General features: G+C 45.4%; 1 protein-coding gene across 12 annotated transcripts in view; it reads right to left on the bottom strand.

The window, feature by feature from the left end:
- kifc3 (kinesin family member C3) overlaps nt 1-13,305 on the bottom strand; it is an 82,588-nt gene that overhangs the window by 4,950 nt on the left and 64,333 nt on the right. For 10 of the 12 annotated variants that reach the window (XM_047042638.1, XM_047042636.1, XM_047042640.1 and 7 more), the window contains 9 exons: nt 12,317-12,482; nt 11,838-11,956; nt 11,632-11,697; nt 11,152-11,298; nt 10,783-11,064; nt 10,544-10,687; nt 10,224-10,310; nt 228-375; nt 2-132 (listed from right to left, as the gene is read on the bottom strand). In XM_047042638.1, the coding sequence (XP_046898594.1) occupies nt 2-132; nt 228-375; nt 10,224-10,310; nt 10,544-10,687; nt 10,783-11,064; nt 11,152-11,298; nt 11,632-11,697; nt 11,838-11,956; nt 12,317-12,482 (1,290 nt within the window). Of the gene's footprint in view, nt 1; nt 133-227; nt 376-10,223; nt 10,311-10,543; nt 10,688-10,782; nt 11,065-11,151; nt 11,299-11,631; nt 11,698-11,837; nt 11,957-12,316; nt 12,483-12,746; nt 12,971-13,305 lie in introns of those variants that run through there. The other 2 variants (XM_047042643.1, XM_047042642.1) reach the window with 2 other exon arrangements.

Raw genomic sequence — 13,305 nt, 5'->3', positions numbered from 1 at the left:
CCTCTTGCTTAGCCTCTGCGATGGCTTTGTCCAGCATGAAGGGAAAGTCTTGGACCTGTCTCTTCAGACAGTTGTAGTCACAGGTAAGGGTTCGCAGTGCAGGTTGCAGGGTCAGCAAGTTCATACGAACACCTGGACAGACACACAGATAAGAGTTAGACAACATCATGGGAATACAGAGGTCGGCACTGACTGCATGAAATACACACACTCACACACAAACTTACCAGCTAGGTTTTCATGTACAGCTTTCATCTCACTTTCAGCTCTAATGAAGGCCTCCTCGATCACTCTGTTCTTCTCTTCCTCCAGGTTCTGCATCTCAGCCTCCAGCTGGCCCTGGGTCCTCTCCATCTCCCCCTCGTACACCAGGATCTACACACCAGGACAGAGGCCAAGAGAGGGATTAGAGAGGGCCAGGGGAATATCAACACCCACCTAGGGACCTTGGTTAGGAGAGATTCTGGAGCCCTTGAAGGTTCTGGAACTAAGAGCTGAGCCAGAAGTGAAAGGCTACAGCATTAGGTGCAAACAAGGAGGCAGAAACACAAAGAGCCATTTCAGAGGTTCCTCTTACCTTCATGTTCAAGAAAAAATGGTTTTGAGTTTCAATTGGTAAGACTTTAAAATTTAGAAAAGAGCTAAAGGGTGAACTAAAGTACCTTGCCAAATTCAACTGATGAAGCTACATGACTACAGACTGGTCCATCAGGATGCATGCTAATCATCATCTAATCATCAGCTAATCATTGTAATAGCGTTCAACAGGAAGTCACTATAGACCACACACTGTTTGGTCTGGTTCGTCACACACTAATTGGTGGGATTTGGGGAGCTGAAACACAGGGGTGTTAAGGGACCACAAAACTACAGCATGATAGATCTACTAACTTAGTTGAACTCACATAAAACCCTCCTGTGATAAATGTTGCACAAAATAGTACATGTTCCAAAGTTCTAAAGCGGTTTCCAGGTGGATCAAGCAAAATTGGGCCTTAAATTAAAGTCAGATTAACGACCATGTGACTACTCTACATAGCAATACCTTTAGGAACAAGCATTGTACTGTAGTTACATTAGAACTGCAATAATTAGTGGTACCAGTTAAGTGAAACTCACTTAACTTGGGCTTCCCAGGGGTACGGTAATGTTAAAATTGATCTTATTTTGGTAACAACTTTCAACTGCCCCACACAGGTCCCCCACCAAACCTGCTCCATATGCTACTATGCCTGCCATAATGTTGCTAATAATCCACACCGCAAACACTCAATACGATTACATAGCAATTCCTATGTACAGTGTTTCCACACATTGACTAATTTGTGGCGGTGCACCACAGAATCAACACCGGCCGCCACATATTGCGTTTCGTTATAAAAATTGTTTTAACGCTATTTAAAACACGCAGCGTATTCGTTCAGCTGCATTTCCTTTCCCTGTATGGAAGGCCCTAGTGGGCAAGTATTAAGACGCCCCCGTGTGTTAACCACGCGTAATTAACGCCGACTTTGCATGCAAAGACGGCGTCCATTGCGTCGACTTCCATACAAAGTCGGCGTCTTTTTCGCCTCAAATTGAACCGTGCCACGTGACACGTTCAAAGCACGTGTCTAAATAAACACGTGCTTTTTGAGACGTGTCTCGCAAACCACACGAAATTAACGCCTGGTTTGGCTCAATCAGCGTCTGGTTTTCCAAAATAAAAGTCTGCTTGCTTGAATCTCCGATGGGAAATTACGACAACATGTAACATCTAATACGTAAGTAAAGTAGGTCTTAGGATGCTTGTGCGAGCTACTATCAAATACAATTTTGGTTAGCTACTTAACTATTAGTATGAAGTTGGTGGTCACAATTGCAATGCTGTCTGGCTTGGAGCTTTGTGAACTTCCCTTGCACTGCGATTGCGTTGCCTCAGTATTGTGCGCAATTTGGTTTCACTGCCAACATCCTTAATGTAAGAGGCAAATGCGCAAACTTAGTTGGTGGCAGCGTTAAACAAGCACTGGTTGGCTACCCACCTCATGCCGGCCTTATACAAATGTGTGGAATGTTGGCAGTGAAACCAAATTAAGCACAATACTGAGGCAACCCAATCGCGGTGCAGGGGAAGTTCACAAAGCTCCAAGCCAGACAACATTGCAATTGTGACCACCAAGTTCATACTAATGGCTAACTAGCTAATTTTAATTTTGGAAAAACAGACGCTGATTGAGCCAAACCAGGCTTTAATTTCGTGTGGTTTGCTAGACAAGTCTCAAAAAGCATGTGTTTATTTAGACGCTTTGAACGTGTCACGTGGCATGGTTCAATTTGAGGCGAAAAAGACAACGACTTTGTATGGAAGTCGGCGTTAATTATGCGTGGTTAACATACGGGGGCGTCTTAATACATGCCCACTAGGCCTTCCCAGAGCCATAGAAATAGAGAGTTGCGACACTTCCATAGACTCCCATTGTTATCGAGGAATGCGGAAGTAAAGCTTGTCTCACGCGACCTACAGTTCCAAACATTGGGCCCAAGCCCCCACCCCTCGGCCCTCGGCTTGAAGCAACGCCCCTGGTGGATGTAGGTGGTATTGCATTACGGTTAGGTTTCCGACTCTTCCGGTCGTTTTTATTCTATTAACTCCAGTCAACATTTACAAAACCATTTCCCCCAAAAATTTTTGTTGGATTCTCGAACCTGGCTCATACTACTAGCTTTTTCATGGAATAATTTTTCCCGATTTTTGCTAAGTTTGAGACCAATCCGAAATGGGTAAACTAGCACCCCATTTATTTGCTTACGTCAATAAAAGTTGCCTGCAAATGTGCTCGCGGATACTAACAGGGCACGAGCACAAAAGTTCACATCGGCCGATAGACGATTTACATTGAGCTGAATGAGCCATAGACTTATATTGAATGAGCACAGGGAGAAATGGCGTGAGTTGCCTTCCTTGTTGAAGCAAGTTTAGCAAATCGTTGTCACACATACATGAAATGCTGTTAATATAGTTTATTCCCGTTATTTTAAAACGGATTGGATTTTTCGTAAAAACGTTAATGACATGATGGCAAATATATTATGTTAAGCGTGAGCATAGATTGTTGACATGTCTATCTGGAGCAAAGACGAAGATTAATACTTTAACTGTTAACCACAATAGGAAATGATATATACTTAAATAATATTAGTCTTGCCTTTAGAAGCTTTTGTTAAACACACCCATTATTCTTTTTTTGATCGTGCCAGACTGCTTTTGTGGGACAATGAAGGTCCTCAGTGACTATGTTTCACCCCCACTTACATCTGATGGTAACGTCTTGTAGCCTATATGGTTCTATGAATATGCCCCTTTCAAAGGCAAATGTTCAATAAAGTATATTTTAGACACACTTCTCGAGCTTTTATTTATTACATTATCAACACGTCTTGTTGGATCACGTTATATCCATTAATAGACGTTTGGTTTTCTAGGTTGAACATATAAAACACAGGTCGCATTTCGACACTGATGTGAAATTGAAGGCAGTGTGAATTTCGTGGCATTTGGTTTGAATATAAAGTTGACAGTAAGCTATGGTAAGTCTGCATTATGGAACATTTCGGTTACCAAAATAACTAAGCTTTCTTTGCCTGGCGAGAACAACGACGGAGCTGTTCATGTTAACAGTTTATTTCATCCGATACAATGCGTTGGAAATCATACTCATATCACGAAGAAAAAAAGCAACATATGTGATGAGTTCCATCTAGAATAGCCCTATAGCCTATTTCCAAAAAACAAGTAGAAGGAATACTATACAGTGACAGAATACATTTCCGTTAAGTTTGCATCATGTCTCTGATTCTTATCTGACTTTCTGCCCATAGATTCTGCCTTAGCTCACACGCTCGTAACCATATAAATCTATGCTCGCGACCGGTTGTCGCAAAGTATGACGTGTACAGCTAGTTGCAAGCGTGCACGAGGTCTCGGAGCTAGGGAAAAAAAGAGCCACTGTTTAAAGCTAGACCGGAAGACACGGAAGTGGAAATATGGCCGCGTCCAGTCTCGCGCTCTCGCTTGCCTCACTGCGCCACTGAGCACTTTTCATAGAAATGAATGGGGACGCCATCTTGGAAGACAAAAGTAGCTTACTCTAGTTATATTAACGCTATGATTGGGCCTCATTCTCGAACGCAGTTAAGAAGAATTTAAGAAGGAATTTCTTCTGAATTGGATTTCAGAAAACATTTGGCATCATGAATGTTCACATCAGGGATTTCTTCTGAACTTCAGAAGACTTTCCGAACTCGAAATAGCAGTCGTAAATCGGCCAGAGTTGTCTTAAATGCGATTCCTTAAAAAAACACACGGGGAATCGCATTTCTTCAATCTCTCCGTGTTAGAAGTGCTAATGAATTTGTGAGAAATCGTCGGTGATTGCGTTCACATCAATTTTACAGACTATGGCAAGCCGTTGTGCACCGGTTGCTTTTCGCTTCCTAATTGTGTTGATTCTGACTGCACAAGTTGAGTGTGTGTTCGTGTGTGTGTGAGGGTGTGTGTGTGTCACACCATGACCCCCCAACAGTAATAATGGTAGTAGATATTTTATTTACAGTGAGCGCGGCAAACGAGAAAGAAGCGAGAGAAGGAAAGAGAGAGGAAGTGAGAGGAGGAGGAAGGATGAAAGAGGAGACGAGCAGAGGAGACAGGAAGTGAGAGAACAGGTGAGGAGAAAGGAATGCAGAGAAAATGAGAGGAGACACAAAGAGAGAAAAGAGAGAAGGAGCAAGGACCAGAGAGGAACGGATACAAAGATAAAACAGGGAGGGAAAGGAAGGCCAAAGTGAATCTGTGGAAAGAGGAGAGGATGAAGGGGGCCTTCGATGAATACATGGAGGGAATGAAGAAAGGAATTACAGTGAGTGTGCACCTCTTATCAAGAGCATGGGGTGTGCTGCGATGCACCTTGCAAAGACGCATCAGTGGAAAGGTGACTGGCAATGAACATGTGTCAGGGCGGAAGCCCTACCTTCCACAGGAGACGGAAAGGGAGGTTGCTGCCACCCTCAAGATATTGCCGCAGAGGGGGTTTCCCTTCACAAAACGTGATGTCCAGCAAGTGGCCTTTGATTTTGCAGCCTAGAACAACATATCTGGTTTCTCCAAGACAGCAAGGAGGGCCGGACATTACTGGTTTAAGAACTTTCTAAAGCGCAACCCAGAGCTTGGGATGTGCAAGCCAGAGGTCCTGTCTGCAGCACGGGCTGCTGGACTCAACAAAGAGGTGGTTAGCCAGTGGTTTAACCAGTATGAGAGCCTTTTGGTCAAGCTGGCCTGCACAGGCCTGCACGATCTTCTAGGCCTGCACGATCTTCTCCCCCCTGCCCGTGGCTTACGGATGTTATTCGTGAAGAACGGTCCACCCTTCGAGCAGCTGAGAGGAGATGGCGCAAGTCCAAAGACGGTCTGGACCTTGATAAGTATCACTCCCTCCTCAAATCCTTCTCTTCTCACATAACTGGTGCCAAAACCCTCTACTTTCTTAACAAAATTAACTCCGCTTCAAACCCCCACAAACTTTTCTCTACCTTCTCCACCCTTCTTAACCCACCTCCCCCACCCCCTCCCTCCACCCTCACAGCAGACGACTTCTCCTCCTTCTTTGAGAAAAAAGTCGCCAACATTAGCAGTCGGTTCCCTAAACCCACCCTTCCTACCCCCTCACCCTCCATTACTGACCCAACTAAATGTCTAAACTCCTTCTCTCCCCTGTCCGAGGCAAAGCTCTCTGACCTCATTCTCTCTCATCGCCCCACCTCCTGTCCCCTTGATCCTGTCCCCTCCCCTCTCTTTCAAACCATCTCCCCCTCTATCATAACTTTTCTGCTCCATGTTCTAAACTCCTCTTTTACCTCTGGCACCTTCCCCTCTGCCTTCAAACAGGCCAGAGTTACCCCTTTACTCAAAAAACCCTCCCTTAACCCTGCCGTCCTCCAGAACTACAGACCGGTATCATTGTTGCCCTTCTTTTCTAAAACAATTGAACGTGCTGTATCTAACCAACTGTCTAACTTCCTTTCTCAGAACAACCTGCTCGACCCCAACCAATCGGGCTTCAAGACCGGCCACTCCACAGAGACTGCCCTCCTTTCAGTCACCACTGCCCTCCAGTCTGCCAGAGCGGCTTCCAGGTCATCCGTCATCATTCTGCTGGACCTTTCTGCGGCGTTTGATACGGTTAACCACCAGATCCTGCTCTCCAGACTTTCTGAGATGGGCATCACTGGCACTGCACTCCAGTGGATCTCATCCTACCTGTCGGGAAGATCCTACCAGGTCTCCTGGGGAGGCAAACTGTCAGGCCCACGCCAGCTCTCCACTGGTGTCCCACAGGGCTCCGTCCTTGGTCCCCTCCTCTTCTCTCTGTACACCACCTCACTTGGACCAATCATCACCTCCCATGGCTTCTTCTACCACTGCTACGCTGACGACACGCAGCTGTACCTGTCATTCCCTCCGACCGATCCGGGGATCTCAGCTAGGATTGAGGCCTGCCTCGCAGACATCTCCGCCTGGATGACTGAGCACCACCTCCAGCTGAACCTTGCCAAAACGGAACTTCTCATCATCCCGGCCAAACCCTCCATCTCCCATGACTTCTCAATCACCCTGGGATCTGCGACGGTGACCCCCTCATCCTCTGCCAGGAACCTTGGGGTTACCATGGATGACGAGCCTCACGGCCCACATTGCTGCGGTCTCCCGGTCGTGTAGATTCACCCTCTACAACATCCGGAAGATCAGGAGATACCTGTCTGAGCACTCCACCCAGCTGCTTGTCCAAGCACTTGTCCTCTCCAAGTTGGACTACTGCAACTCGCTGCTCGCCGGTCTCCCATCATGCGCAACCCGCCCTCTTCAGAGAATTCAGAATGCAGCGGCCCGTCTGGTCTACCATCTACCCAGACGCTCCCACGTTACCCCGCTCCTCATCTCCCTCCACTGGCTACCCATAACGGCCCGCATCAGATTCAAGACCCTGGTACTGACCTTCCGAGCAGTGAACGGGACTGCGCCCGACTACATCAAGTCTCTCCTGCAGCCTTACACCCCCACCCGCCACCTACGGTCTTCTTCAGACCAGCCTGGTGGTCCCACCTCTCAAGACCGCCCGGTCCCAGCACAAGCTCTTCTCCTGCCTGGCACCCCAGTGGTGGAATCAACTCCCCACCTCCATCAGAGACACGGACTGTCTCTCCACCTTCAAGAGAAGGCTCAAGACGCACTTGTTCCGGGAGTACAATGGTACTTAGGAATGGTTTGCTGAACCCAACGCTAGTTTCCTCAAGGTTCACAATGACTCTTGCTTAGACTGTTGCTCTTGTTGGTTAGTGGTAGCTGATTTAAACTGTTGTATTCTTTTTTTTTAGTTAATCCTATTTTTATTTGCTTTCCTACAGGTACACCTGCACTTAGAGATTAATGTTGTGTAATTTTAACTTGTTTAACTACATGCTCTTATGGTTTCTTCCCTTTAGCACTATTTTTTGGTTGTTCACAATATGTACTTCTTGTTTTTGACTACCCGCAATGCTGTGGGGCTATCTTGTTGTTATTATCAGTGACCTATGCACTTTGTGAAGCTCTCTCTTGGAAGTCGCTTTGGATAAAAGCGTCTGCTAAATGAATAAATGTAAATGTAAATGTAAGCTGGGTATTGAGGGCACACCGTCACATTTATGGAACTGTGACGAGTCTGGGCTTCAGAATATTTTTTTTTAAATTATGGCACATATGAATATGTTTGTTTAATGCAGTTTAAATGTAATGTGGCTGTATAAGCAACTGTGTTTTAAAATGAACATTTATGATCAATTACTATTTCCCTTAGCAGTTTCACTGGCCCATTTTACCTGAACAGCTGGCCCATTTTACCTGAAACTGCTCGTGCAAATTTGTTTGGCACAGCTGATGTTTCAAGAACTGTAGGGCCTAAATAATTATATTTTATTACATAATTTCAACACAAAATTATCAAAAACAGTCATCAGTAATCATAAAAACACATGGAAAAGACATATATGGTATTGTATTATTGTCCCAAACGATTTACCAAAAAGTGGCCCATTTTACCTTATATCTTATACCTTCCCTATGTAACGTACAGCTAAGCAACACTTTCATTGTAACTAGCTAGAGAGCACATGTATCATAACCAGATGTTCGTTGGTTTATAGTCTGTCAAATTAATTTTAGTTATTGGTGTTTGTTGGCATACAAAGTTAGTCTTCTCTTATTTGCCTAGTTAGTAGAGCTAGCAACAATGAATGGCATAGGGGGTCCGAAGCAAGTTAGCTGGTAAATTGATGAAAATCCTTCATTTTTTCATATTTTAACCACCACATATTAATTGTTATTAGTAGTATTTCATATAGCCAGCTGTAGATAAAATGTATCGTAAGATTATAGCTTGTTAGATTCTAAATGCAGTTAGCGCTAGACTGTAGGTCTAGTATCTAACATCGAGCTAAGCAACACTTTTACTATAGCTAGCTAGAGAGCACGTGTATCATAACCAGAAGTTATGTATTATAAATTAACGTAATACATACATGTTAATAAAAGTATCAGACATGATACAACTAATATACCTAAAATATCCGTGAATCGAGATGGTGCTGCTGTCTGTCCCGCCGAAAACCATTCAAACAGGTTGACAGCAGTGTTTTTTTTTTACTACAGCGAGCTACCGGAACCACGTGACAAAAAAGCTCTTGCTTTTTTCCTGTGTTTCACTGGCAGTGAGTTTTCACAATGTTGTATTTCACTCCATTCTACACCAAACACGTCAGGGAGGACTGCCTTTTGTAGATACGAGAATATAGCCAGAATATAAGGCTTTAACCGAGCCTGTTTCATTCGTCATTTGCCTGAGAAAGCGACTTCCGTTGCCAGCTTCATTGAAAACCATTCAAACCGGTTAACAGCAGTGGGGATTTTTGGACCTACAGCCAGCTACATGAACCACGTGATCACGTGTCAGCGAGATCAAAGCGTGTCGCATTAAGCAATAAGCCCCAAGAGGCCGTGGTTTACGCTGATTTTAGAACAGGTAAGGGGAGTTGTTAGGCATGACGCGAAGCGGAGTGCCGAAAAACCCCTTACCTGTTCTAAAATCAGCGTAAACCACGGACTCGCAGGGCTTATTGCTTTTCTAAAACTGTTCCTACAAATATTTGATATGGTTTCATCAATAAAAACAATTAGAAACAAAATAGTTTAATAATAAACCGTCATTCTTCCGCTACTACAAAGTATAGTTCCTACATAAATAGTTGCCACGCAACAGCCAGACGGACTTTTTTGCCGTCTTTTTCAATTTGAAATATTCGATGCGCAGTAATATGGAATGTTAAAGAATGTTATGAGGACAACCTGTGAGGTTATGCTGGATTTTACAACGGCATGGAATGCGATATAGCCAATCACAATCAAGGATGGGAACAACCAGTTTTAGAAACTCTCTTTTTCTGTGGCCCGGGCCTTCCATACACACAGTCACAACGTCACAACGTCAGCAAACGTTAGCAACAACGCTATGCGATATCAGCAAGCCTTCAGCATTAGTACCGTAGCCAAAAGTCTAGGAAAGTTTAGGTTATTTTTCGCTTGGTACCTACGAACATGTCTTAATCTGCTAGACAAGTGGGTTCCCCATAATTTTTTGGTGAGCTGTCTCACAAGCCTTACTTACCCGGAGTCATGGAGCCGACCAGCTAAATAGTTATTTAGCACTAGCGTTGCTACATGAATATAGGCTATGCAGAAATTGTTTACAATATTTTCAGGCTTTATGTTTAAAGTGCTGCTCAAGCATTAAGACAGGGTCAGGGTGAGAAAGAGAGAGACTTTCGTCAGGCATTAAAGAAAGAGTAGGAGAGGAGGACAGCATCCAACATAATACATACATATAAAAAATTTAAAAAAATAGTTTTGTGTAACGAATTATTAACGAAGGAATAATTTTTGTTCGATTATCTGCTGTACTTCAAAATGCAATATTTCTATGTCACTTAGAAAAGGCGAAAGGAATAAAATGTAACACTTTAGTTGAGTGATTATGGGGTATAATAAGTATGACTTAGGAATGGGTTCCAAAGTGACCTGCCTCTATCTACAGCACTAGCTGCAGTGTTGATTTCTGAACTACAGGGGGTATCGAAGAGGGGGGTGGGGGGCCAACCTTGGACAACCTGTGAATGACCTCGCCGTTGCCCTTGCCGATAGCCTTGGAGAGCAGGGCACACAAGCGGCCACGGTCCATATGCAGCTGGAACCAAACGCAAGCGGAGATAAAGGAATTAACATGAAGGGTCAAACCAATAAGTCTCTAGGTGGGGAGGGAGGCTCTATCAGCCTGTAAACAAGGTAACAGGAGGGGGGTGGGGTTCAAAAGACTTACTAAAGGGAGAATTAAACAGACCGGGGAGAGGCACAGAAGAGTCCAACAGCCAAGGCCAATTCTGTGTAAGGCATGTGTTGGTGTGTATCCAGCCTGTGTACCTGTGCTCGTAGCTGGGTGCAGGTCCTCTGGGACTCATGGAGCTGCTGCTCCAGCTCTCTAAGCAGCTGTCTCTGCACAGCCAGCTTCTCCTGCAGGGCAGCGCTTTTGGCCGCTACAGCCAGCTCCTTCTGAGACTCCACCGCCTGAGTCACATAATGGTGGGGAGGGGAAAAAATGAGAGTATTGTTATTTCAGTACGATAGGAAGTCATTGTTCCAGGTTGGGCGTGTCTCCTAACCTTGACCAGCGGCGGCATGGCGGACTGTCGAGCCAGCTCCTCCTCACAGTCGTTGAGGCGAAGCTCCAGCCACTGCTCCACCTCTCCCCGCTGACGCTTGGACTCATCCAGTTGCCTCTTGGTCTCCCCCAGCTGGCGGTTGGACTCTTCCAGGTGTCTATGGAGGGTCTCCACCCTGTAGGTCTTCTCTAGGAGATCTTTCTCAAGCCCAGCCAGCCTCATCTCCCTCTGTCTGGCCTGGCTCTCCCACCGAGACACCTCTCCTCGCAGGACCTCTGCATCCTGCACACACATGACCACACACAGTTAGAACATTACAGAATGAATACAAATACAGACCATATTAATTGGTGACACACGTACACACACCTGGCAGCTGGGGCAGGCAGAGCATGTGGAGTCGGCTGGCCTATCCTGGGTGTGGAGCTGAGAAGTCTTACATGACTTCAACTCCTGCTTCAGCCGCTCGTTCTCACACACAAGCAGCTCCAAATGCTTCTCCAGATCTGTCGCACCCTGGAGGCCAGAGGACCATATACAGACACACACATGCAACCAGGGAGAGTTATGTCAACATACAATAATAAAAATGCATTCCTTCCAAGGGTGGATGTACAGTATTGTGCTTCCAAAACCCAGGATTCAACATGTACTTTCTCTCTCCCTTCTATTGCCCAATCCCAACCAAACACAGGTTGCTTGACAGCAAAAAATGTGTCACGAGTTGAGCTAATTCAAACGCTCCTCCGTCTATCCCAGGAATTTAGGCTAGCTAGGCAATATCCTGTGTACATCTCCCCCTCTCTCTCACACTTCTACCCTCCATCTCTCCCATCTTGTCTCGTTTACCAGCTCAGAGCGCAGTCTCTCCACCTCATGGCTCTGGTCCAACAGCTTCTCCTCCAGCTCCTCCACCTGTAGATCCAAGTGAGAGACCAGAGACTTTACAACTGTCCTAGTCCTCCACTGACAAAATTCACCTCATCCTGCATCAGCTGCTGCTATCAAGCCTAGGCTCTTCCAATCAACTCCAAAGCCCCCCTGATGGACTGTACCTGTGTGCGCAGCTGAGCAATGAGCTGCTCTCCCTCCTGACTGGTGAGACGCTCTGTGGAACGCTCTCTGGGAGGCTGCTGCTCCTTTGGCTCAGCCAGCTTTTGCAATGGTCTCACGCCTGCACACATACACACATAAACACACAACTCAAATTTATGGGCAGTTAAAGCATGCAGGGCTGAGTAATGCAAACGGACAGACAGTTGATATACACCTGTCCTGTAGTGTGTGTGCGTAAACCCACTATCAGGACAACACACGCACACCCTACCCATAGGAATATTTATGAAACACTCAAACAGGCATACCATGAAAACCCAGCCTGACTATGGACTGACTCATGAATTTCACACACATCAGAGAGATGTGTGTGACCCCAGATGTTAACTCTCACACCTGCAATTCACTTCTACTGAAACTACCAAAAATTGTCTGTACTCCTCTAATCGATCTTCTCTCTCTCTTTCCCTCGCCTCACCTCTGGGCTGGACTGAGTGCAGCTCCTCCTGCAGTGCGTGGATGACGTTGGTCTTTTCCTGGAGACTCTGTTCGTAACTGTGCTGTAACCGCTGCAGCCGCAGGCAGCGAGAACCTTCCTCACTACACAAACGCGCCTGGAACTCACACACCTTGTCTTGCAGCGTCTACACACATACAGTTAGTGGTTAGGTGTCGAACAAGTTCATAGGGATACGTGGAATCTAATAGTACTTCTCCTCTGAGGTCAAATGATGACTACGTTAGAGACAACTATAGAATAAGGTTACAACAGGGTTCTACCAGACTGCTGCTACCACTGACTACAGACACACAGCTGTTCAGAAAAGCTCTAACAAAGAGATTGTAGGTAGAGGAGGAGAAGAGGTCACACGGACACATCTAGTGAGCGGGTAGGATGAGAATGTTACATAGGCAGGTGTCCAGGAATAAGACCAGGTGACCTTCTGTTGATGAGAAGAGAATAGGGAGAGATGATTGAAAGAGCAAATAAGAAAATTGTGTGAAAAAGGAGAGGGATGAAGCACATAGGGCCATAGGCGGAAATCCCGGGGAACAGGGGGGGACACGACCCCCCTCATCCAGGGAAAAATATGATTTGTCCCCCCGATAAATCACTGTAAACATAAGGAAATGTGAATAATATTAATAATATACATTTAACATATTACAATGTGTTACAGCAGTAATTTTGGTGTCCCCCTCAGAAATTGCTCTTGAGAAAATGTCATATATTTGTCCTCCACAAAATTGATAGCAGATTTTCACAACTGTCTAGGGCTAGTCATATCAGGAGACAAAAGAAGACAGAGATATCGTATAAGCGTGATGAAATGAAAAAATTGATTTAGGTGGTAGACTGTCGAGATTTGGCTGTGTCATTCTGCTCAAAGCCAAGATGCGCATTCAGCATAGGGGGAGACAGTGCCTGTGTGTCTGTTCAAACTACACACGTATGTGAGGAGCTGT

The sequence above is a fragment of the Hypomesus transpacificus genome, chromosome 19, assembly GCF_021917145.1.
Source record: "Hypomesus transpacificus isolate Combined female chromosome 19, fHypTra1, whole genome shotgun sequence".
Taxonomy (NCBI): Eukaryota; Metazoa; Chordata; class Actinopteri; order Osmeriformes; family Osmeridae; genus Hypomesus; species Hypomesus transpacificus.
Note: the sequence above shows the minus strand (reverse complement) of the source record. Positions and strands in the feature narration are given on the sequence as shown.